The following is a 22,354-nucleotide window of genomic DNA, read 5'->3' as shown; positions in this document are numbered from 1 at the left end:
AAGTATAGTCGATCTCCTTTCTCGAGAAATGATAATCCTATAGAAGCAGAGAATTGGATAGGTGGAATGGAAAGAATTTTCTCAATTATAAAGGTTCTGAACATCCAACGAGTGGCACTTGCATCCTTTATGTTAGAAGGTGATGCTCGATATTGGTAGGAGGCCACCCGGAGGCGACTGGACCCAAACTCCTCACATGCCATCACTTGGGCGCAATTCATGCAAGTCTTTTATGATAAGTACTCTCCAACCTCTTTTCGGCGCACTAAGGAGCAAGAGTTCCTGAATCCGAACAAGGAGAAGTTAGTGTAGCTGAATATGAATTAAACTTCACTAAGTTGTCATGATTTGCCCTTACCTTGGTGAGTGATGAGATTTCTAAATGTAGTAGATTCTTAGATGGATTAAACCTTGATATTAGGTCAGGGCTCTCAATTCTGGAGATTTCGAGAGTTTGAGATTTGTATAACAAGGCCACAATTGTTGAAGAGGATTTACGAGAGGAGGTGGCTCAAAGGGAACAATGCAGTGATCAGCCTAGTAGCTCAGGAGCAACGAGATCCTATGAACCACAAAAAAGAGGCAGATTCATTCAAAGCTTCTTCAAGGGCATGACAACTTCTCAAAAAGGTCCATTATCATCCTATTGTTCAAGGAGTGCATTTAGTTAGACCGGACAAAGACGTGGTCGAGTTAATATCCCAATAAGCCAGAATTGTCAAGTTTGTGGGCGTATTCACTCTGGTATTTGTCATGTACAATCTGGAGGATGTTATTATTGCAGGCAACTTGGTCACCTAAGGAACAATTGTTCTAAGCTCAATAGCGGAGTAACAACTTATTTTCGATGTAATATGAGAGGACACATGGCATAGAATTGAATGCAGTCCGTTCCATAAACATTTAGCAATCCTAGTGCGGACAATATGCCATCTCAAATTAGAGGTCGTGGATAGATGGGTGGCACGAAGAGTTATCAAATGAATGGTCGGTCAGATAGCCTTAGAATATTCGATTGCTTAATGAAATTTTCTGGATTTTTTTTTTAGATTTTTTAAAATATAATGTGGGACCAATCATTATTTTCTCAACTTTTTGGCTTTCATTTAAAGGAAATTTTTAATTTTTAATTTTTCAAAATATATGAATAGAGATTTGTAAGACCAATCGTTATGTTCTCAATTTTAAGTTTTTAAAAAATTGCATTTTTTAATTTTTAAAACATATGAATATGGATTTTTGGGACCAATCGTTACTTTCTCAATTTTTTTGCCTTGATTGAAAAACGAATTATCAAATTCTTTTATAACATGTAGACTTAGATTTATGGGACCAGTCATTATTTTCTCGATTTTTGAATATTTTTAAGGGTAAATTACACTAGTGGTTCAAAAAGTTTTAGAAATATTTCAATATGGTTTAAAAAGTTTATTTTGCTACTTAATGGTATAAAATATTTCAAAGTTGTTTCAGTATAGTACAAACCGTCATATCGCCATTGATGTCGTCAAGCCGACGCTGATAGTGCAAAATCGGTTTTTGTGGAACATTACACAATGGTGCAAAATGTTTTGAAGTTGTAACTAAATAGTACAAAATGTTTTTCATAAGTTACATGATGGTACAAAATTTACAGTCTTGTAAAGGACGGTTTGACGTCAATGGCGAGATAACGGTTTGTACTATATTGAAACAATTTTGAAACATTTTGTACTATCAAGTAGTAAAAAAAACTTTTTGTACCATATTGAAACATTTGTAAAATTTTTTGGACGACCAGTGCAATTTACCCAATTTTTAAACATGAAGAGTTTTATGTAGAAGGCCTCATAATGGCAGATTGCTAAATAGAATTATCTCGATTTTTTAAGCTTTTCAAGAACAAATTTTTTAATTTTTTTGAAATAAGATATAGATTTGTGAGATCGATCATTATTCTCTTTATTTTTCTTTAAAAAAATATATTTTTTTAATTATTAATCAAACAAACATATAAATATAGATTTTTGGGATTTATAGTTATTTCTTGGTTTTTTGAGCTTTCCTAAGAAAAAAAATTTTATTTTAAATTTTTTAAATTTTTTGAAACATATAAATATAGATTTGTGGGACCGAGTCATTATTTTCTCAATTTTCTGAATTTTTTTGAAAACGAATTTTTAGTTTTAAAACACATAGAAATAGATTTATGGGACATGTAATTATGTTCTCAAAATTTTTGACTTTTTTTAAATAAAATATTTTATGAAAAGATCCAAATAAAATCAATCACATATGATATTTGCTTTTCGTAAAACAAATTAAATCATATTTTACATAGATATGATATGTATAGATACAATATGTTATCAATATTATGTTCTCTATAATCCATTATAAATAGTAGGGTACTACACATAAATTGTGACCGATTCGGCTCTTAAAAATATTACTATCACCAAACACGTGTTCTTAAATTTCTCGCACATATGTGAATTCTTCAATCTTTTACTTTATTTCCACACTTAAACTTTTATAAAATTTTTAAATTCTCAAATTCTATATAAGATCACGTTCTCTTCCATACAACGCATAGGTTACACGACTAGTATATAAATACACAACTACAAGGGAAGGCAAAGAATAAGGAAAATATCATACAATGGGGTGTTTCAGTTTTTTGGGACGTTTCAAATTTGATTGATGGTGCAAATTAGCAAACACGGAAAAAAATGCACTTATAACCAACGTGGGTGAGTTCAAGTGGTTCAGCGCTTGTTCCATTTAAGCAAAGTCTCAGATTCGAGTTCTTGTGAATGCCGAAAATTCATACTGAGAACTTTACCCCTTAGTGGGCCGTCCCGGCTCAATTAGATTAGTCGGGGTCCAATTAGACTTCCAAATACCGTGATTCACACCGAAAATAAAATGCACTTATAATTTTCATTTGATTTATTATTTTGTGTCTACTAGATTATAAACACAAAATAATAAATCAAATGAAAATTTTAATTGTTGTAATCTCGAGAGGAAAGTCGGCTTGAATATTTGGGTCCATCAATTTTATTTTCTTCTCCGATATCTCATCCTCCTCGCAGAACACGTTGTCTAGTTCTACTTTTTATATTTTCTTTCAATTTTATGTATCTCAAATTATATGTTGGATAATCTTAGTAAATAAGTGCAATATTATAACTATATTCCTTCATTTTCTCATGTTAAAAAGTTATAATTTTTCTCTGAATACCATTACATTGATTTCATAAAACATATTTCATTCCATTTCAATTTTTAATATTTCATTCGAAACATACCATACGGGAGTAAATGTAAAGGAGGAGTGGGGGTCCGTGGGATAACAACTCCCAATGCATAATTAACTACTTCACAATAACAGAGGAAAAATGTGTTGCACCTTCTCGATACAGTTTGTACGTACGCTCCACCTTCTCGATTCAGCTTCACATTCAAATGGCTCTATATTGGCAGACTATGCATTTGTTAGGTTTTTTGCCTCTATGGTGGGGTATAGCAGACCAGATTGTTAGGTTTTGTTGACTTCATTAGATGTGCCTTTCCGTGGACACTTTTTTTTTTCCCTCATTAATTCTTTGTTTAATACAATATAAAAGAATTAACCAATGCTTTCTGATTTCATTAGAATATTGGACAAAGAAATTAGAGTGCATCTTTTTCTTTTCTATAGTATGAGGTATTCCGGCTTATTAGTTGATGCGGCAGAAGACCTGACAAGTCGGTACCTGGAGAAAAATAGGTTCTGACGACCATATTTCGAAGGAAACGGCATCCGGAGCAAAACTCACAGCCTCGCCGTGATTTTTCGATATTTAAGGCAAATTACATCGTTTAGGGCCTCAAACAGGCAATTTATGTTAATTATGGTATTTTTGCAATTTTTGGAAAAGTTTAGTTCTTTTATGCAATTTAGGTTTATTAATACCTATTTAAGCCTTCTGTAAGCCCTAGGGCAAAGAGGGTCGTCTTTTCAGATTATTAATAAAATTCAGAACTTTCTTGCTTTGTCCAATCTCGGATCGATCCGAGTTTGATGCATATTTCCTGGTATTCGTAGAATCAACAGGTATAGAAGGTTGTAGTTTCGGTATTTGTGCCCGAATCAACGGGTCTGTGACGGTTACACGCGTTGTACATTGCGTCATTAGTTGAGACCATTTTTTTCTCGAGTGTCGACTTAGCACGGACAACATGATGATTGGAGTGCATTTTTAACTTGATTGTTCGAGTCATACTTAAGACGCCTATTAAAATAGGTGTCTAGGTTTGTGTTTTTAATTTGATTGATTAAGATTCGAACTCAAGACATTTCCAAATTTCAAGAATTTGATATAGATCCGACTCGGTGAATGCTGATGCTCCCATTCAGCATTAGTTATAAGAAGATAGAATAAAAGATTATTCATGAAAATTCTGATTACTCCTTTTGGGTTGTAGAGAGGATCTATCTGCTTCGAATCATTTGCATGGATAGACTGATATTGCATGTAACAGAGGAAATGATTATCCGAGATGATAGCCTTCCTCATACGATATTGTTGTATTTTAATCATGTATATCTATATAATTATTTCCTTGTATTGTTTCCTTTCATAGAGTCATGTATATTCACTATTATATAATTGAATCAATTACACGTCACAGATCAAGATCAAGATCAAGGTGAGGAATTCAGCCATGTATACTTCGCTAGCTTTTGGTATGAACTAATTTCTCAAATATCAAATAACTTTAATAGAATAATTTTATATATAACAACAAAATAATGTACAATGTACCCTAGGATATAGACAAGTAAAGGGCAATAATAGATATGCTCTTTGTTCACGAAAAAAGAACCTCCTACGAATTGTATTCGTTTTAAATAAAATAAAAAAAAGGTCGAGTGTTTTGATTGATCAAGATTTAATTTAAGACTATATATATTCTCTTTGTGAGATCCAGCTAATTTATTCTCAATGCCTAATAACAAAGACTTATTTTTTGTAAATTAAGTGAGGACCTATATGCTTAAGTAGAGGTTAGGAAATAGTGCGAATGGAACCCATAAAAATTTCGGGCTTTGAATCAATTAAAGATGTGAGAGATATGGGTTTTGTATTTATGAAATTGTGAATTTTAGAAAATAAAATCGTATATAAGAAAATCAAAAGTTAATATTATTTGTGATTTGATTCTGATTTATCAAGATATTAAAGAATATTGCTTCCTAGTTAAGTTGTTCTGGTGAGCCTAAAATTAAGCAAACTGTATCTTGAGTGCTTCAAAATGACGCCTTATGGCCACCATGCAATGGCTACATCTCAACCCTTTTTTATTATATATTAGTCTTCTATCCCGTGTATTGCACAGGTTTGTGATCGCATGTCTATTATCATTTTTATGAAAATTACTCACATTTTTAACAAAATATTTCTTATTAATAAAAATAATGATTAATTGGAATTCAAAACAATAATTTTCAATAACATTAAACTAAGTATATATAATCCAATAATAATGTTGCGAGTAATTGTCTTATTCAATATATATGAATTACATATCTATTAAATCATTAATATGTTACAATGATTTATCATGGATAATTCGTTCATGCATTTACTAATTTACAATTCTATTTTTGCTCTAAAAACATTGTTATGTGGACTTTTAATTTTCACATGTTATTTATATTTCTTTGATTTTTATGAATCATAAATTCATAAAATTAATTAATTATGATTAATCTTATTTTCAAATAACCTTAGTATCATTCCATTAGTGGCTTGCAATAAATTCTTTTTCTTTTAAAATTACATAAATAATTGATTTTTATTTCTTTTAGCGTGCTATCTAATCCAATGCACCCCATTGTTATCACAAAGTTATATAATTTATCTAGATCTTTGAAAAATAAACTTACTTTAAAGTCATTTAGTAAAGTTTTTATTGATAATTTGAACAACATTAATCAAAATTTATTATATTTATGAGATTATACATTGTCATTTATATAAATCAATTTTTAGCTAATTATATATATATATATATCTAATTATAACATTCTACCTTAATCTAGAATCGATTTTCACTTATTAATAATTTTGAAAATTATATTAGTTCAAAAGAGCTTCCTCTTATATACATTAAATAGTATATTTTACTATGCACAGAGTGCAGACATATATATATATTATAATTAATATATAAGTTTGTAATATATATATATATATATATAACCTTATTAATTTCTTTTAAGAGTCATATTTTGGATGTTTATTATTTCGAACATAGTGACTAAAGTAATAGAATATGAACTTTTTTGAAATTTTCTCAAATTTTATAATGATATTAGAAAGTTTAAAAAAAATATTTATTAATAAAGTAAATTGACGATTTTAACCCTAATAAATATAACCCTATTAGGTGTTTGGAACCATTCACACTTCGGTCCACAGAGGCAGGCTATTGATTCTCATTCTGTTGGTCTCATCGGAGACATCCAATATATAGCTGGATTAGAATCTCATCCAATCTAAAAATACATACATACATACATACATACATATATATATATATATATATATGTATATAGATAATATGCAGTCATACATCTTCCAGTGCACTGTTAATGCTTCAAACACTAAACTTGCTCGACAAACAAAACGGGTTTGATAATAAGAAGAATCTGAATCATCAAGCCATCATTTGATGAAACTCATGAAAATCAAGCACGCCATTCCCATCGATATCATAGACTTGAATCATCGCGACACAGTCGTCGTATGACTTTGAGTCTCCTAACCGTCGGAGCATCATCTGGAGCCCCTTTGGGGTTATGCAGCCCGACCCTTTCTCGTGCTCGAACATCTCGAATGCCCTCCTCAGATCCTCCTCCTGCTCATCGCCTACACTGCCGTGGCCGCCTTCCATCTTCATCAGCTTCACGAAGTCGTCAAAGTCTATCAGCCCGTCTCCATCGGTGTCATGATCGTTGATCACTCCCTGTGCTTCACTGAGGGACAGGGCTTCCCCAACTGACCGGAAGTACGCCCGGAGCTCAGAGGCAGAGATCTTTCCATCCCCGTCAGTGTCGAAATGGGCGAAAACTCCTCTCAGCTCGTCTTGACTGGAGCTCGAGGGCGAGGAACCCGAGCGAGAGCGGGAACGAAACCGAGATCGAGAGAGCCGGCTTTGGAAGCTTAGCCTCAGGCCACTTTTGAACCATTTGGTGGGTGATTTGATGTGTCTATCGTTGGCCATATTGATAATGGAAAAAAGGGGAGAGGAGAGCGATATTTGACTATGTGAAGTCTTTTTTGTACATCGGTTGAAGAAACAGTGGAGCATGAAAAGCTATTATATAGGAAACCTAAGAGCGCCTTTGGGGTGCCAGCATTTTATTTTATTTTTGGGATTACATGAGAGATCTGTGACCATAATTCAATGGAATAGAAATCATAGTAAAAAAATTTAAGGGAAACATATAGTTCCACTAGAGGAATCGAACTCAAAATCTCTTGGTTACTATGTGATAACGTACTTCACCGCGCTAAATGCTCCTTATCAACGTGCCAGAAAATATTAGATGCTTGCACCTTATCCAAAAGGGATGTGTCTATGCACAAGTAGATTTCAAATTATCAATGAAGCATTTAGTTGGTAACGTGTTAGTGTTCCACACACCAGGTCAGGAATTCAAGATCCCTCTATTTGTTATCGAACTCACTTGCGGTTAATAGTATCTTATTGTAGACTTGACTTGCGGATGGATAATGTTCCCATGATATCTCATTAGGGTTGTGTTGAAAAGTCAAAACTCTCAGGTCCTAGTATAGTTGTGACTCAAATAGAACATTTCGCTGCGAGTTTCAAGCTCATATGATTTAGCACTGCGGGGTTGCTACGCTGGTCGTCTCCTGACTCCTTGTGCCTATCAAAAAAGTATATTCCATTATTTCTATACATTGAAAAAAAAAAGATATATTTCAAATTATGCAATATTATTGTGAAATAATTGCTGATTGTCACAGGTGCATATCATCTAGTATTTCAAATTGAAATCAAAATTTTAAAATTTTTCATCACATGAAATGAGATTTTAAATACAACACTCGCTCTTTGGGTCAAAATCAAGATATTATTGATTCAATTATCATCGAGAGGACTTCTAAAAAGAAGGCACCCATGGTTTCTCTAACCGCATCATAGAACACATTATATATTTTCACACAGGCACATGAAATGAACATATGCTTGATTCCATGGTTTAAGAGAATGTTGCTCTAAATTCGTGGTAGCTTACCAAGAATCTCTTTTCGCATCAGGAGTTGCTTGCTTAACAGCTTTTATTTACGAGAGTAGCTCTATTTTTCATCGAATTTTACTTCACAGATATTTCGATCTCGATCGATCTATCGAAAAAACAAACAAACTAAGCTAGAATTCAATAAGTACCACAGCAAAAGCGGGGAAGCTGCCGAAAGTGTGGGGAAGGCCACCAGACCCACTACCCGAACCGAACTTATTAGCTATAGGGAGATGGGTCAATGATGATGATGACTTGTGAAAAGCCGACTTCCAAAGTAAAGACTGCTACCCGATAATAATCGATGCAGAGTATGGAATTGCCATGAAATTGCAGAGAAGATATGAAAAAAGATTGTTTCCCATATTTATTCGTTTTTTGGTGGGACGAAATTGCATGGCAACTTCCTCTCGGGTCCCAACAATCGATTCATTGGCCTCAAACAATAATATATTTCGTCCTTGGGAACTCGGAAATGCCCACGCGCAGCCTTTCTGTGTCTTTAGTAATCGTCAAATCGTGTGCGTATTCCATTCTACTGCATTTGGTATATGGGAATGAGAAGAAAGATATAATAGCCGTCGACATCTGCGAGAGGATTAATTGATAAAGTCGATCGATCTAATCTTCAAAGAATTACTAATGGAAGTGTTGTCGACCACCTATCGGGGAATAGTAAAAACTTTTTTTGAGTGGAAATGTATGTACCATAGAATTGATGTGGACTATACGGTAATTACGTTTGTTTGTGCCAAATTCAGCTCCGACTAATCCATCGAGCCGGATCGACCCACTAAGTTATAAAACTCTCCCAACATGAATTTTCTGCATTCATAAGAACTTGAGCCAGATGTTTTATTTAAGCGGAATAAGCGTTGAACTGCTTGGATTTAATCACGTTGGTCATATAATTTCTTTTAAACTCCTACTATATGCACACAATGGCATCTTGATAAACAAATTCATTTTTTAATTTCACTCTTCTATATGTTCAAGTTCAACACAGAAAAGAGTACATCTATTCTCTAAATATAGTTTTATTTCTCTCTATAAAAATCATTCGATTTTATTTCATTTAATTCCGATATATCAAATGTAACCACATATGTACACGAAAAATATCGTGTGATTAGCAACCTTCCTCCTCCATTCTTTTGTGCCAACATAAACAATGTATGAAAGAATACAATTCATAATCCCGTCCTAGCTATCATACACAAAAACAATGCATGTATACCGCTTTGATCTTATTACTATATTCCACAAAAACGATTATTCTTAATCAGTGTTATCAGAATCGGACTGGTCATCGAACCGGTTGGGGCATGGGTTCATGGGTTCTATGGGTCGGACCGTACGCTTAATTATAAAATAAATAAATATTTATTATTTTAAGAAAATAATATGAAAATCTCTTTGTTTCCTCAGGAGTTCATTTTGCTCCTTCTTTAGCCTTTTCTTTTCCTTCCTCCTTTCTGAATCAGTCTTTTTTTTTTTTCCCCTTCTGGAGCTTTAATGCAGCACTAGAGAACAGGTTCAGACTTCAGAAACGTGTCCACGCTCCGCAAACCAACCAACCATGAAGCATGTATGCCATTAAACTGTTAACCCACCCCCAAGAATCCATTGCGCAAGTACATAATACATATAGCTGTCTCATTGGAAAACTGAAGAAACAAGTCCATCTAACTTGCAGAAAATATAAAATCATCCAAGAAAAATCACGACAAAATCTTTGACAGCAGACTAACTAATCAGTCAATACTCAATATATCAACAATTTCATGCACTCTAATCTCTACCATAATTTCTACAAATATTGTCTTCAGCTGCAGCATCATTTAGTGCTTCAGGAGCTTCAAACAATGGATTCTCTTGGATAGGGTCCAAACTATTACCGTGTGTATACTGTATGTAGCTGTCATTGAAGGGGGACAAAACAACATATTTCTTCAGGGAAGATTGAAAAGAACCAACTTTGGTCAGTTTAGACAACAAAGAGCAATCCAGAAATGAATCCATGCTAGAAAACGAACAAAGCAAGAGCACAACAAGTTTCAGATGCGAGTAAAGCAAAAGGGGTTGCACCGATTCAACATAATAACTCAAGATTAAAAGCGATCCAGGGAATGATAGCAATACTAGAAACAGAGCAAATTCGTGGGAAATAGAAAGACGAAACGTAGAACAGAGGGGAGGATGGTTACCGGTTGATTGAAGAACAACGGGAGAGATCGAGGCAACTAGTCCGGACTCTGCCACTCGAAGGAGAAGAGGAATCTTGCGTTGACTAAACTGAGAAGAGTGAAGATGAAGAGGAATCCGGTGACTGAGCTCGAAGATGAAGAGGAATCCGATGAAGAAGAGCTCGAAGATGAAGACTGACTGAATCGCTGAGCTCGAAGTCGAAGGTGAAGACTGAACTAGGGTTTCCAGATCCAATTACACTGATTTTTGATTCGGGTCGGATTTCCTTTAAAAATTCAGAACTCGTCCAACCGGCCGGTTCAAATGGGTTTGATGGATTTAACTAAAAACGGTTTTAGGTTCACCAGTCTATTTGTGTTATTTCAGTTTTTAAGCTAACTGGGCCGGACATAGGTCCGATCCGGTTCTGATAACAATGCTCTTAATAATGCATATTAATATTAATACTTCTTAAACTATGCTACATGTGAGTCTTTGTTTTTCATACTATATGATATGATGGCTCTTACAGTTTTCTCATTTTATTAATTAATTAATTAATTTATTTATTTTATCATTAAATAAGTCTAGAAGTAATGTAAACCGTCATCGCCCTAACCACCCACACATGTCTTTGATTAAAGTGATGCAAACATGAGGATAGAAATTTGGTGCAGTGAAACAAGTTGCCGTCCGAAATTATGAGATTTCGGGTTTGATTCTCGTTAGTGAAATTCTCGTGCCTCTTCATTTAGTTTTGCTATTTCAATTCTTGTACTAAGCAATAGGCCTCCCTTGTAACCTATATATATATATATATATATATCCAAACGTGAAGGGATACTCTACATAGAAGCAGAATATCCCTATTTAACACTATCATATTCATCCTCTTATTCCTATTTAACACTATCATATTCATCCTCTTCATACTGGCTCTTACCGTCACATTTTCAACGTGAATTCATATTTTGTATAAGTATTTCGAATATAAGAACTACACGCGCACATCTAGAGGCACATTATGGTCCAAAAGCAATGGAAACACATTCCATGAAAGACAAAACCTCACCATTTAATAAAAGGACAAAGACAATGAATTTAGATGGTTACAACGTATGGATCACGTGATACTCAACTACGGATAGATTAATATAGAATATGCATTTTTTTAGGTAGTTTAATTAGTCGTGACATAAGTTTCAGTTATAACTGTAAATTGGGAGAGAGGGTGTACGAAATTCTGCACAACTACATACATGAAACAATCTTAGGAGTATAGTTTTTTTTAGCAAAACTAGTGATTAATTGATTGCCACAACAAAATTGAAGTGCTGTGTGCAAATTCAATCAAAATACAAATTCCATAAATTGGGCCAGTGAAATGCTGATAGATGGTTAAGAAGGCCCAACATGCATCGCCAGCCCAGTTATAGAGAAAAAAGGAATAATAGCCCAAGGATACAAGACCAAACGATTCTGTTTCATCACAGGGGAAGAGAGGACATAGAGACATTTACACATGCAGAATTAGACAATAAAATTGAGCTCAAATTTTACATTTGAAGGCTCTTATAAGGCCTAATTCCACGGAAATAATATGTGGTAAAAATCTACATTCTCCGAGTCTGGATTGACCTAGTTTATCGAGCAACCATCTTGTTTATGAGACTGGCAAGAAAGAGGGTGGGCGAGAGGAATCGACACTTGACCGGCATTTCATCTCTATAATCTCTTTTGGGACGTTGAGCAAATTAGAAAGCACGTAAAATGCACTTAACAAGATCTTTTCGCACGGTTTTAGTCCGAACCAGAGTTGTGCATGAAGAGTGAAAATTATATGGTGTCTGATAAGATATTTAGTTAACCGCTTATTGTCATAATGAAAATGTTTCTCAACCGAGCTTCAGGATCTCAGTGCCTATATAACTGCCCTTGGAATTGGATTTATAAAGGTAGGCATCACTAGAAGATATCATCTGGGAAGGGAAACAGAAAACATAATGAAATGAAGGATATAAAGTACCGCGATGACTGCGCTAATTGCCAATAAGCAACAAAGAGTATAAGTCACTTCTTTATGTGTGTCGATTAATGCAAAAGAATGCAAAGTCTCTGGTTTAAATATTGTGAATGAAAAAAAATTATGATTGAAAATTTTTTACTTCGAATCCGACTCGAATTGAATTAGTTAAGTACTATTTAATTTATAAGTTAGGAAAAGAAAAAAAGGACGGAAACGAGTGCTTATTAAATAAATGCGGCAACAGTTTTTTATTTGTTCCACAAATCAAGGACAAATAAATCTTTATCTGCTTTGATGGTATAGATCTTTTGATATGTTGTCAATTCGCCCAACAAAACCATCATATATGGTCAACAAAAAAGTGAAAAGTTCTCCCTAATTTCATATTTCACGGCCGGTTCCCGTCCCACCACTCCTTTTGGCCTCACTTCATTTTCAAATTAAGGTCGGGCTTCGTACCATGGATGGGAGCTCATAATTAACCACCCTCCTACAACCCAAATTAGGGTTTGTACATATCAATACGTAATTAGCTAATCGATTATAACTAAATGTAAGGGGCATGAGTAATAAGGCGTAATTCTTTTTTTCCGTAATGCGATTTTCATGTCTTTTCCTAACAGTTCCGAATTACAATAAAAATCAATTTGGTTTTAGAGTCTGATTTTAATGGCCCGTTTGTTTTCCCAATTAAAATCATTTTAATTTTAATTTTAATTTTAACTCAACACACTACACAATAAAAATACACATTTTTCAAGTAAAAAATTTTAACTTTAATTTTAACTCAATACAGTACACAACAAAAACACACGTTTCCCAAGTCAAATTTATAATTCCAACTTATTTGTCATTTTCTACAATCAAAATCAAAATTACCTTAACTCTAAAATCAAACGCACCATAAGATTTTAACTCTAACTTTAACTCTACTCACTACATAACAAAAATCAAATCTTCCAATTCAAAAAGTGAGCCCATATATAAACCCACATACAACTCCATTATACTCAATTCAATTTATAATACTAAATTTTCTCAACTATTTATTACTTTTTCAACAATTCAACAATAACATCATTACACAATTATCATTTTCTCTTAACTATTCATTACTTTTTCTTATAATTAAGAACACAATCATTGCAACTCAATTAAAATCAAAACTCAACTCTACTCAACTCTAAAACCAAACACACTAGAGAGCTGATAAAGCAAAGGAAAATTCTCATTTGTTAAGTACACGGTGAGCGAAAAACAAAATAAATGACAAGAAAATTAATTAGGAGGGCAACCCAACCACAAAATTAAGAGAAGTCACTTGTTTTATATAGCGTTTAATTGTTAATTATATGGTCCGCATAATGTACAAAGCAACCTCTTCTGACATCATTAAGCTTCACATTAAAGATGCGATGTGAAGGGAGAGAGCGAGAGATCGTGTTCGATCAACTCTAGTTAGATCACCATTCGATCCACTCGACGAGATACTCTTCATCTCTCGCAGTTCATATGTATATTGTCACCATATATATATCTCACCAGTACTAATGCCTAATAACTTCTGCATCGATACGGTCCGAGAAATTAGGAAGTTCTCTGCAAAAATTGAGTCTTACCTATTATGGTTCTTCATGACTCGAAGGATGCAGAGGGAGTATGTAGGAGATCGTAAGGGGCCCATAGGGCATCCATCGGGCATGCGCGGTTCTCGTCAAGCCTAGCCCATGGCTTCCCCTTCCCGCTCCAATGCAAGAGGCTCACTGACCCGGGGTGCAAATTTCGGCACAAGCCCCGAAAGTTATCCCCTCCTAGTCCATGCTGGTTCCACCTGTGGTCGACCGGTGCTATGTTCCCGGCAAAAACGAGCAAGAATGGAGGCAGTGATCCCAGCTCGTAGATCCTCATCCTCTTCTGGAGCTCCATCCACTCCACGATCTTCATTGTGCAATCCCCCTTGCGCCACCTCTCTAGGTCGATCACCATTACACCCGTGTTGAAGTAACACGCGTTCCGGCCCTCGAAAGTTAGGGACAAGGTCGGGTTGGACCAGAATGTCGGGGTAAAATAGGAGGTAAAGTTTGCATTGCAGTACTCAGGTGCTGCTAGGACTGCAGTGTCCCCAAGTGGGGTGGCAGCGAGGTTTAGGATGTCATCCACGAGGACCAAGTCAGAGTCGAGATAGACTACACGACGGATGCAAGGCGGGAGGAGGTTGGCTAGGTAGTTCCGGGCATAGTTAAGGGGACAGTCCAGGGCTTCCCTGATCGAGGTGGAGATGAGGCCTAATACAGAGCTCTCTTCGAGGGAATAGATCTCAAAGCGAAGGTAAGGGAAGGAGGCGGCGATAGTACGGCGGAGGAGGGAAGAGTCGGCCGAGGCAGAGGTGACGAAGTGGAAGCTTATGTTCTCGGGGCACGAGGTGTGCTGGAGGGCTGAGAGGATCACAGCCATCGAGCCACGGAGGTAGGCCAAGTCGAGGGTCATCGCTACATGGACTGCCTTATCAGAACATATACTTGGGAGGCCGCTGTCGACGGTTTCTGTGCCATCGAGTCCAGTGTCGATGGCGAGGCAGTCTGGGGAGTTGTAGAACTTCGGTGCTTCCTTGAATTGTTGAACGGCGGGCGTGGCAGCGGCAAGGAGGAAGAGGAGGAGAAAAGGGGGAAGAGAGCAATGCTGAAGAAGTGAGAGTTTAGGCATAATTTGATTGAAGGAAAGACTTTGAGAAGTTTGGAAGAGAAGTGAGAGAGAGAGAGAGAGAACGAGTTTTAGAAGAGGACTCTTGCCCCTATTACTAGGCTTTCAACTCCCTTCGGTTTTGAGGGTGAGTGAGAGCCCAATGATTACGAAAAAAATATATCTATATATTATATCGATAATATCCCTCTAAAATGGATCTGAACAAAAATTTGATTTGGTATAACTCACTAAAAGAATGTAAACACATATGCCTATATCGTTTATTTGAATGCTCAAGTTCATAGGATTATTGGGCTGATCTCGTCGCGGGTATTAACTAAATTGATCCGGCATACATGACTTCAATGCGTAGAAGAGGGTTAGGAAGCATCGGTAGAGGAAAATTTGGTGTGGAGGGGAATAAGTGAGGCCAAGGACAGTTAATTTAGTTCTCATGTGGGATCCTCATCAATCATAGTTTCAACACAACCGACAAATGTGGCCGTTGTGATTCAAAGATGGATTTATTTTAGAAGCTTAATTAGAATATTTAATTAGGGGGTAAAAGGAAAAAAAAAAAAACGAACATTAGTCACGTATTATACATGAAATGCTGGAATTAATTAGTGCGCCAACTCCCTCACTCTATACGGTAGTGGTTGAGCTATCAACGTTGGGGAAAGCAACATACTTGAGAGTGTAGAGAGTCCAAAAGATCTACCACTTTAGGGTAAAGGGAACTTTCCATTTTCATTTAGAGACGTGATACCTTTCTCAAATTACATTTTACGTGAATGAATTTTAATTACATTGAATCATTCGAAAATCACCGAACATCTCTTGTAGTAAATCAAAATCTGAACGAGAATTAGTATCAATGAACTAATTGAAAATATATTGTAATCTCACTGAAAAAGAAAAAAGAAAAAGAAATTTTCATTTTAAGACCATAACTCGATGGTAGGTATTAAATGGCCAAAAACAATCAGAGCAAGCAAACAAAAATCTTACTTATGCAATTGTAGATTGAAAAGAAAAATCATATTCTCGATCAAAGAGGGTGTAATATAGTGCGCATGCCTTTACCTGATAATCAAGAGATTTTTTTTAGTGGAATAGGAAAACATACCCATCGCATATTTGCGTGTGGCTATAGGGGCTCGGAGAAGAAATACACTTTCATCAGCTTGATCGGAGTCCATTATATGATTGAACAACAATGCATTATGACATATTTGATCAGTCCTATTGAAGAGCACAATTTAAGGTAAAATTAAGAAACTGTAGTGGGTTACGAGATTCTAATAGGCGGCTTCTCTCTTCGTATGTTAAAACATATGTGAAGATAATGTGAATATGATGATTTGGTGTGATCAATATCCATGTATCACTTATCCCAAAAATATATATATATATATATAAATATTCACTTATCATATGAATATTGATAGTTGTGGGAAATATTTTGGATAAATATAAGTGCATGGGTCGTTGGCATGTAATGTCCCAAAGCCTTAAATATTCTGGGCAAATCAGTAAATGCGAATGCCCTGAGCTCACCAATCCACTGTTCCTTTCGGGTTCCCTTCATCAATATCTCACTACACTATGTGGCCCCCCAAAGTTCATGTCGAAAAAAAGTTCCACGTCTCCAGCTTAATCGGAGGGAAGGGGAAGTGCATTAGAATTCTCTTTTGCCACATGTCCTCTTGGTGGGTCCCGTCGTGGGCCACGTGGGCCGGTCTTTGCTTTACGAGGGGGGAGCATAAGTGGATGAGGGAGCAAAAGTTGGTGAATTTACTTACCGCAAAAAAAAAAAAAAAAAGGTGAGTGAATTTTAAATAATTAACCAATACCGTCGTGATTGGTAAAATGATTTTATTTGCAATATAGGTGTTTAAAACTCATTAAAAATATAATATAAGTGGGTCAAGTCAACGTCAAATAAAAATTAATCTCAATCAATAGAATAAGAATGTATGAAAAAAAAAATCCTTGAAACATAATTGTGATAAGGTTGTGCATTATGTGAGCGGACTGTGCCTATAATTCAGGGGCTAGAAACATATTGGAAGCTAGCTTTTTGTTACTAAAGTCAAGATAATGCCAGAGCGAAGATTAGATTTGAGCCAATAGGCCGATCACATTTTGTAATTTTGTATAAGAAAGAAAAACCCAAAAGTGATGCTTGGAAGTTGAATTAATTTCTTATAGCACCACTACAGCAAAAGAGACCTACAGAGACAAGTCGAATGGCCTATGGAGACGCCTCCATTGGCTATGGCGACGCATACGGTGACTCTTGTTTAAGTGTGGCAACTGGGGTCGTCTTCTTAGGTCTGGTGACGCGAAGCACACGAGACTTTCTATTTTGAGTGAAAATTTAGTAAATTGTTTTTTTTTTTTACCACGTATAAGAATAACAAAGCTTATTTAAGATTCATGATAATAAAATATAATAAGTAGAAAATGAAAGTGGAAGAACTACGATGCTTGTAAACTTAAATCAGAAAATTTAAAACTGTTTTCCCGGAGTGGAGAGCATATTTTCCTTTTCAAACGCGTGCTTCAAAAGCTTCAATTTAATGCTTAGGCCATCTAGGAAAAGTGGTCAATTGGCTAGTTGCTCTTCGGCCACTCAAATATGGCAATAAGTAAAAGCAATAAAGTGAAGTAAAAAGAATGAGGTTTCACACCAGCATATTTCGATCCCGAAGCAATCGTACTCGAGCAGATCGTAATTGTAATGTGCGACGAGCTTTTAATTTTATTCGTAGATCGAACAATGATAAAATTCTAATATATAAGCATCTGTCAATTGCCAAAACCAATCATAATTAATATCGAAAAATACATCAGTGGGCTCGAAAACTATAAAAAAAAAAATCTCATTTGAAAATGAGGCACAGAAAGAGATGGAGATATTGTCAATTTATGTGACTACTTAATTTTCTCTTTCTTTTTATTTTCCGCTATGGGCTACATTTATGCATCAACAAATATATATCCATATAGATATATATTAGCTGGGTAGTAAAAAAGTCTACATTCCTCTTCTCAAAAACAGAGGAATGCCATTGCAAGCGGGGAATCAGCCTTAATTTCAGAAGAACCCCCAACAAGACAAACCTTTAAAAGAAAAAAAGAAGACAAAATCTTTAAATTCATACTACCCCCCAAAAAAAAAAAGAACTTTAAATTCAACATTCAATGTTGGCATTATTTTTCCACCTGAAAAGGTGGCTCCATGTACAGAGAGAATTCTCTAACGTTTCCTAATGAAAAATTCGTTCATACTAATCATAAAATGCACCACTAAAATTACAGAATAAAATCTCATAAAAAGTAAAATAGAAAAAAAAAGGACTATCTTAAATAACTTTTTTGTTTTTCTCTAGTTCCCAAGACAACCAACAAGGAATTGCAAGCTATGATACATCAATACGGTTAACATGCTCGTCTATGTATCTCGTAATTGGTCCCCGTTAATGTCTCTCTCTATATATAAAAGTGCTTCATGTGCAATCTATTAATTTTACATACATCGAAATATATAAAATAAGCTGCTTTCACTAGAACCAAATCAACTCGACTGCGGCCCCTCACAGCACCATTGATCCAATGCCATGCGTGGGTACCTCACATGCAATATGCCCCATTCAATTATATGAAGCTCATCAGATTTCAAGCAGAAATGGTGGAGAAATGGAGTTCTTCCCGATTATAATTGATGGGGTTTTCGACTATGGAAGCAAACAAAATTAATTCAATTATTCTATGGAGGAATGCTACCATGTGCTTCTGCATGTGGATTCCATATGTGGCCGTTATTATAATTGCGAGGCGACTTGATAGTTAAATCATCCAATATAATAATTAATTAATTAAGTAATTTTATGGATCCAATATAAGATCCAAACCTCTCGCCCTCGCAATAATGAGGTTCGAGTTTCTCGAAGCAGCAGCCATGAAAGCACGAACATATTCAACTGCCAGCATTTTAATTTTTACTATATCAATGTCGGCACGACTGGGCAATTGCTCATCCCTTTTACTTCCTCTTTAGATCCATCCACCTTTAACCCATCTCGCCCACGAAATTCGACCTTCGACGCGCTCACTTTATTATAAGGAAAGAAACACCCACACAACAGCGATAGCAAATGACACTTTTTGCAGTTTTGAAAAATCAAAATCTCGCATGATATGCATCTTGCATAATAATTCGTCGAAGAGAACCATAAAGAGGTTTCTTGACATAGGATTTGTAGTCTCTTCACATAGATAGAAAAACATGCCGACTGTATACATTTAGTTTTTGCATACAATTCGATATTTTACTGTTGTTGATTGCAGCCACCGACAGGAGAAGGTGGGAAGGGGGGAGGGGTAGGACAAGAAAGTCAACTTACCTTCGAGAGGGAGAGATCAACTGGTCCAAATTTTGTCTGTTTCGATGCAGACATCAGCATTTGGCGGCACGTGCCAGGTGACGGTTCCGGATAATCAAAGTACGACCGACAGGTATGGGATACAGTCAAGCCGACATCGATCCGATGACTCAAGAGCTATCTAGCCTGCAGGCTTTCCAGCCGTAGTCAACGTGCGTCGAATATGAGGCCAGTTGCTTGATGGGCATCCTTCTCCTTCTGTAGAATGGAACTCAGCTATTCCAGTTTGATGATTCATGGGAAATTTCATACCACCATAGAAGAAGTGAAGATGAGTTTCAAAAAGAAGACCGGCGAAAGGTTTCGCTAGAAAAAAAATGTAAACGACATTCCCCAGATAAACCTCATAAAATCCAAACAACACGCGATCCACTTCTTTCCTTAGGTGGTAGGGATCTCATCTATAACCTAGAAAGATTCTACACCATAGAGTGGGTAACATGGGATGATAAAAGATCAGGCTCTTACCATGTCGATTCATGGGCAACAGTCCCCCGCAGGGTGCAAAAGTAAAGCACAATTCGCTGCTATACAAGCTGTATAAAATCTATTCATCTTTAATCTTTCCTCGCCTGGAAAGCACAAAGAGAAAATCTTTCAGGTTTCTGCAACTCCGACAATGGGGCCAGCCAACCACAGGGGAGAATGACAAGTAGTTCTCATGAGGATGCAGCAGCATTCAGTAATCAAAATGGGCACAACTTCACACACCGATAACATGGCCTAGAGAAGTCAGTTGAACAGAAAGACACGAGCATCATATCAACAATTTCCTCCCGCGACTATAGCTCTGATGGCTACAATTACAATTGGTATGTACATAACATCAAGCGTGGTCTAGGCATATGCTTTTGAGGGTCCCGTGAAAATTTCAGAGGCTCACCAACAAATCAAGGCGAGTACCACAAAGACACCAATCAGTATGAACAGATTCTTGAGCACGTTATCGGCCTGCTGCCCCCTTGTTGGGGGCTGCGGGAACCCATGGGCATGGCCCCCATGGAATGCATTAAACCCGTAAGGGTATCCTGAAGTGGTTCCATATACAGTCGCATCCTGGAACCCCTGGAACTGCACATTGAACAGGGCAGGGATGAGACCTCCAAAGGCTGTGGAGAGTGTGAAGTTCCCAAACCTTGCAGTGGCCATCGGCATGAACCCACCCATGAACCCAAAACCGTAGTTTCCAAATGGGTTTGTTTCGGGTGGGGGAGGAGGGGCAGCAGTCTCTGGCCTCTGCCCAGAGGGGCGGTTTGGGATATCAATGCCTGGGTAGGATTTCGATCTCGGGTCAGCCGAGGACTTCCCTCGACCATAAAGCGGGACGAGCTTCTCCTCCTGTATGAGGGCCTTGCACACAGGACATTCATGGCACTGTGAGTGATGATAGAGCCATCGATACAAGCAGGGCCAGCAGTAGAGGTGACCACAAAGGGTCACGACTGGGTCCTGGGCCAGCTCAAAGCAGATGTTGCACTCGAAATCTCCAGCCTCATTGGCCGCAGCAGTACCACCACCTGAGGAAGATGACGAGCCCCGGGTCTGGTGGCTGGCTGAATCTCTTAAACCACTTTCCATCTCTGATTTCCTACTATGGATGAAAAAGGCATGAATCACAATCTAAACAACAATCATATGCAACCACCAAAATTAGGCCCCGACTGGTTAATGGAAACAAAGGGAACTCAAGAAAAATTCACGATTGCATAAAGAGGGGTGTCACGGTCACTGATCGAACAGAAAGTTCATCTTCCCTAAAACCAGAAAGACAAAATCATGAGATGACCAATTTATTGGTGCCACTCGCAGGACAAGGATCATACATATTGGAAATTCCAAAGAAAATAAAATGCCCCATAACCAACAGTCATGATCTTTCCAATATCAAGAAATAATTGTAAAATTTCATAGGTACTGCAAAACCTTTGGCCGGAAAACCCAAATGCGATTTCGATATTGGCCTATTTTGACAAAACTAATCCAATTTCACAACCAAGAAATCCCTGAATTTCCAATACGTTGGGAGGTAATCAACCCGAAAGCACCAAATCAAACGAATCAAAAATCAGAAAAATGGAGCCAACCCAGTCATCAGAACTTGAAATACGTCCCTGATATTTGCACTGACAGATTCCGGATCCGACACAAATCTACGGAAAAATTCCAATTACACAGAAACCCTAGACTACTATGCAAAGATAATCAACCAAGAAACATCAGGAATTCAACAATCAACACCCAAAAACCCTACACCTCACTATCTAATGATTAAAAACAAATCCAAATGCATAATTCAACAAAAAGAGAAAACCGACAGAGCAACAAGATCATTGGAGCAAACCTCTGAATTAGCGAAACCCGAGACGATCGATCCGCCGACCAATCAAAACCTTAAACCCAGAGACGGAGCGAACCCCAAAGTCCGCAGCTTGCGGGAGCTTTCAAGGAAAAAGGCAGAGCCTGCGGGACGAAGATTCGAGGATGTTCTGGTCAAGTCTCGTTTTTGCCCTTCCAAACCTGACGATGAGTAGACGAGGGTAGGATTTCCAACGGTTCGCACGATCGGCTGTCTGGTCAAATGAACTGACGGCTCTGATTGGCGGAAAGCAGCTACAGTTAGGTTTGACTTTTTTTTTTTTGGGCTGGACCTTTGACTCATGGATGAGGAATGAATGTCGGTTGGTTATTTTGGGCTGCATGCCAGAA

At 36.7% G+C, this 22,354-nt stretch overlaps 3 protein-coding genes and 1 long non-coding RNA gene across 5 annotated transcripts; all 4 read right to left on the bottom strand.

Moving 5' to 3' along the window:
• Positions 1 to 6,462: 6,462 nt before the first annotated feature.
• LOC116202023 (probable calcium-binding protein CML41) lies at positions 6,463 to 7,340 on the bottom strand. Its single transcript, XM_031533530.1, has one exon. The coding sequence runs from the start codon at positions 7,255 to 7,257 to the stop codon at positions 6,691 to 6,693; it is 567 nt and encodes a 188-aa protein (XP_031389390.1). The 5' UTR covers positions 7,258 to 7,340; the 3' UTR covers positions 6,463 to 6,690.
• Positions 7,341 to 9,669: 2,329 nt separating this feature from the next.
• On the bottom strand, positions 9,670 to 11,031 carry LOC116202024. Its single transcript, XR_004155974.1, has 2 exons — positions 10,510 to 11,031; positions 9,670 to 10,220 (listed from the first exon to the last, which is right to left on the bottom strand). It is a non-coding gene; the product is annotated as an uncharacterized LOC116202024 (long non-coding RNA).
• A 2,791-nt stretch (positions 11,032 to 13,822) lies between these two features.
• On the bottom strand, positions 13,823 to 15,344 carry LOC116198691 (probable galacturonosyltransferase-like 1). The gene has a single exon (XM_031528917.1). It carries the CDS (start codon positions 15,216 to 15,218, stop codon positions 14,148 to 14,150), a length of 1,071 nt encoding a protein of 356 aa, XP_031384777.1. The 5' UTR covers positions 15,219 to 15,344; the 3' UTR covers positions 13,823 to 14,147.
• A 4,580-nt stretch (positions 15,345 to 19,924) lies between these two features.
• On the bottom strand, positions 19,925 to 22,154 carry LOC116200829 (E3 ubiquitin-protein ligase RNF185). 2 transcript variants are annotated; one of them, XM_031531753.1, is made up of 2 exons: positions 21,990 to 22,154; positions 19,925 to 21,239 (listed from the first exon to the last, which is right to left on the bottom strand). In XM_031531753.1, exon 2 carries the CDS (start codon positions 21,224 to 21,226, stop codon positions 20,528 to 20,530), a length of 699 nt encoding a protein of 232 aa, XP_031387613.1. In that variant the 5' UTR covers positions 21,227 to 21,239; positions 21,990 to 22,154; the 3' UTR covers positions 19,925 to 20,527. The 2 variants fall into 2 exon arrangements, with proteins under 2 accessions (XP_031387613.1, XP_031387612.1); XM_031531752.1 differs by having other exon boundaries at positions 19,925 to 21,236; positions 21,990 to 22,152.
• Between the last annotated feature and the right edge of the window lie 200 nt (positions 22,155 to 22,354).

Source organism: Punica granatum, chromosome 3 (genome assembly GCF_007655135.1).
Source record: "Punica granatum isolate Tunisia-2019 chromosome 3, ASM765513v2, whole genome shotgun sequence".
Taxonomy (NCBI): Eukaryota; Viridiplantae; Streptophyta; class Magnoliopsida; order Myrtales; family Lythraceae; genus Punica; species Punica granatum.
The sequence above is the reverse complement of the archived record's forward strand: the minus strand, read 5'-3'. Positions and strand labels throughout refer to the sequence as shown.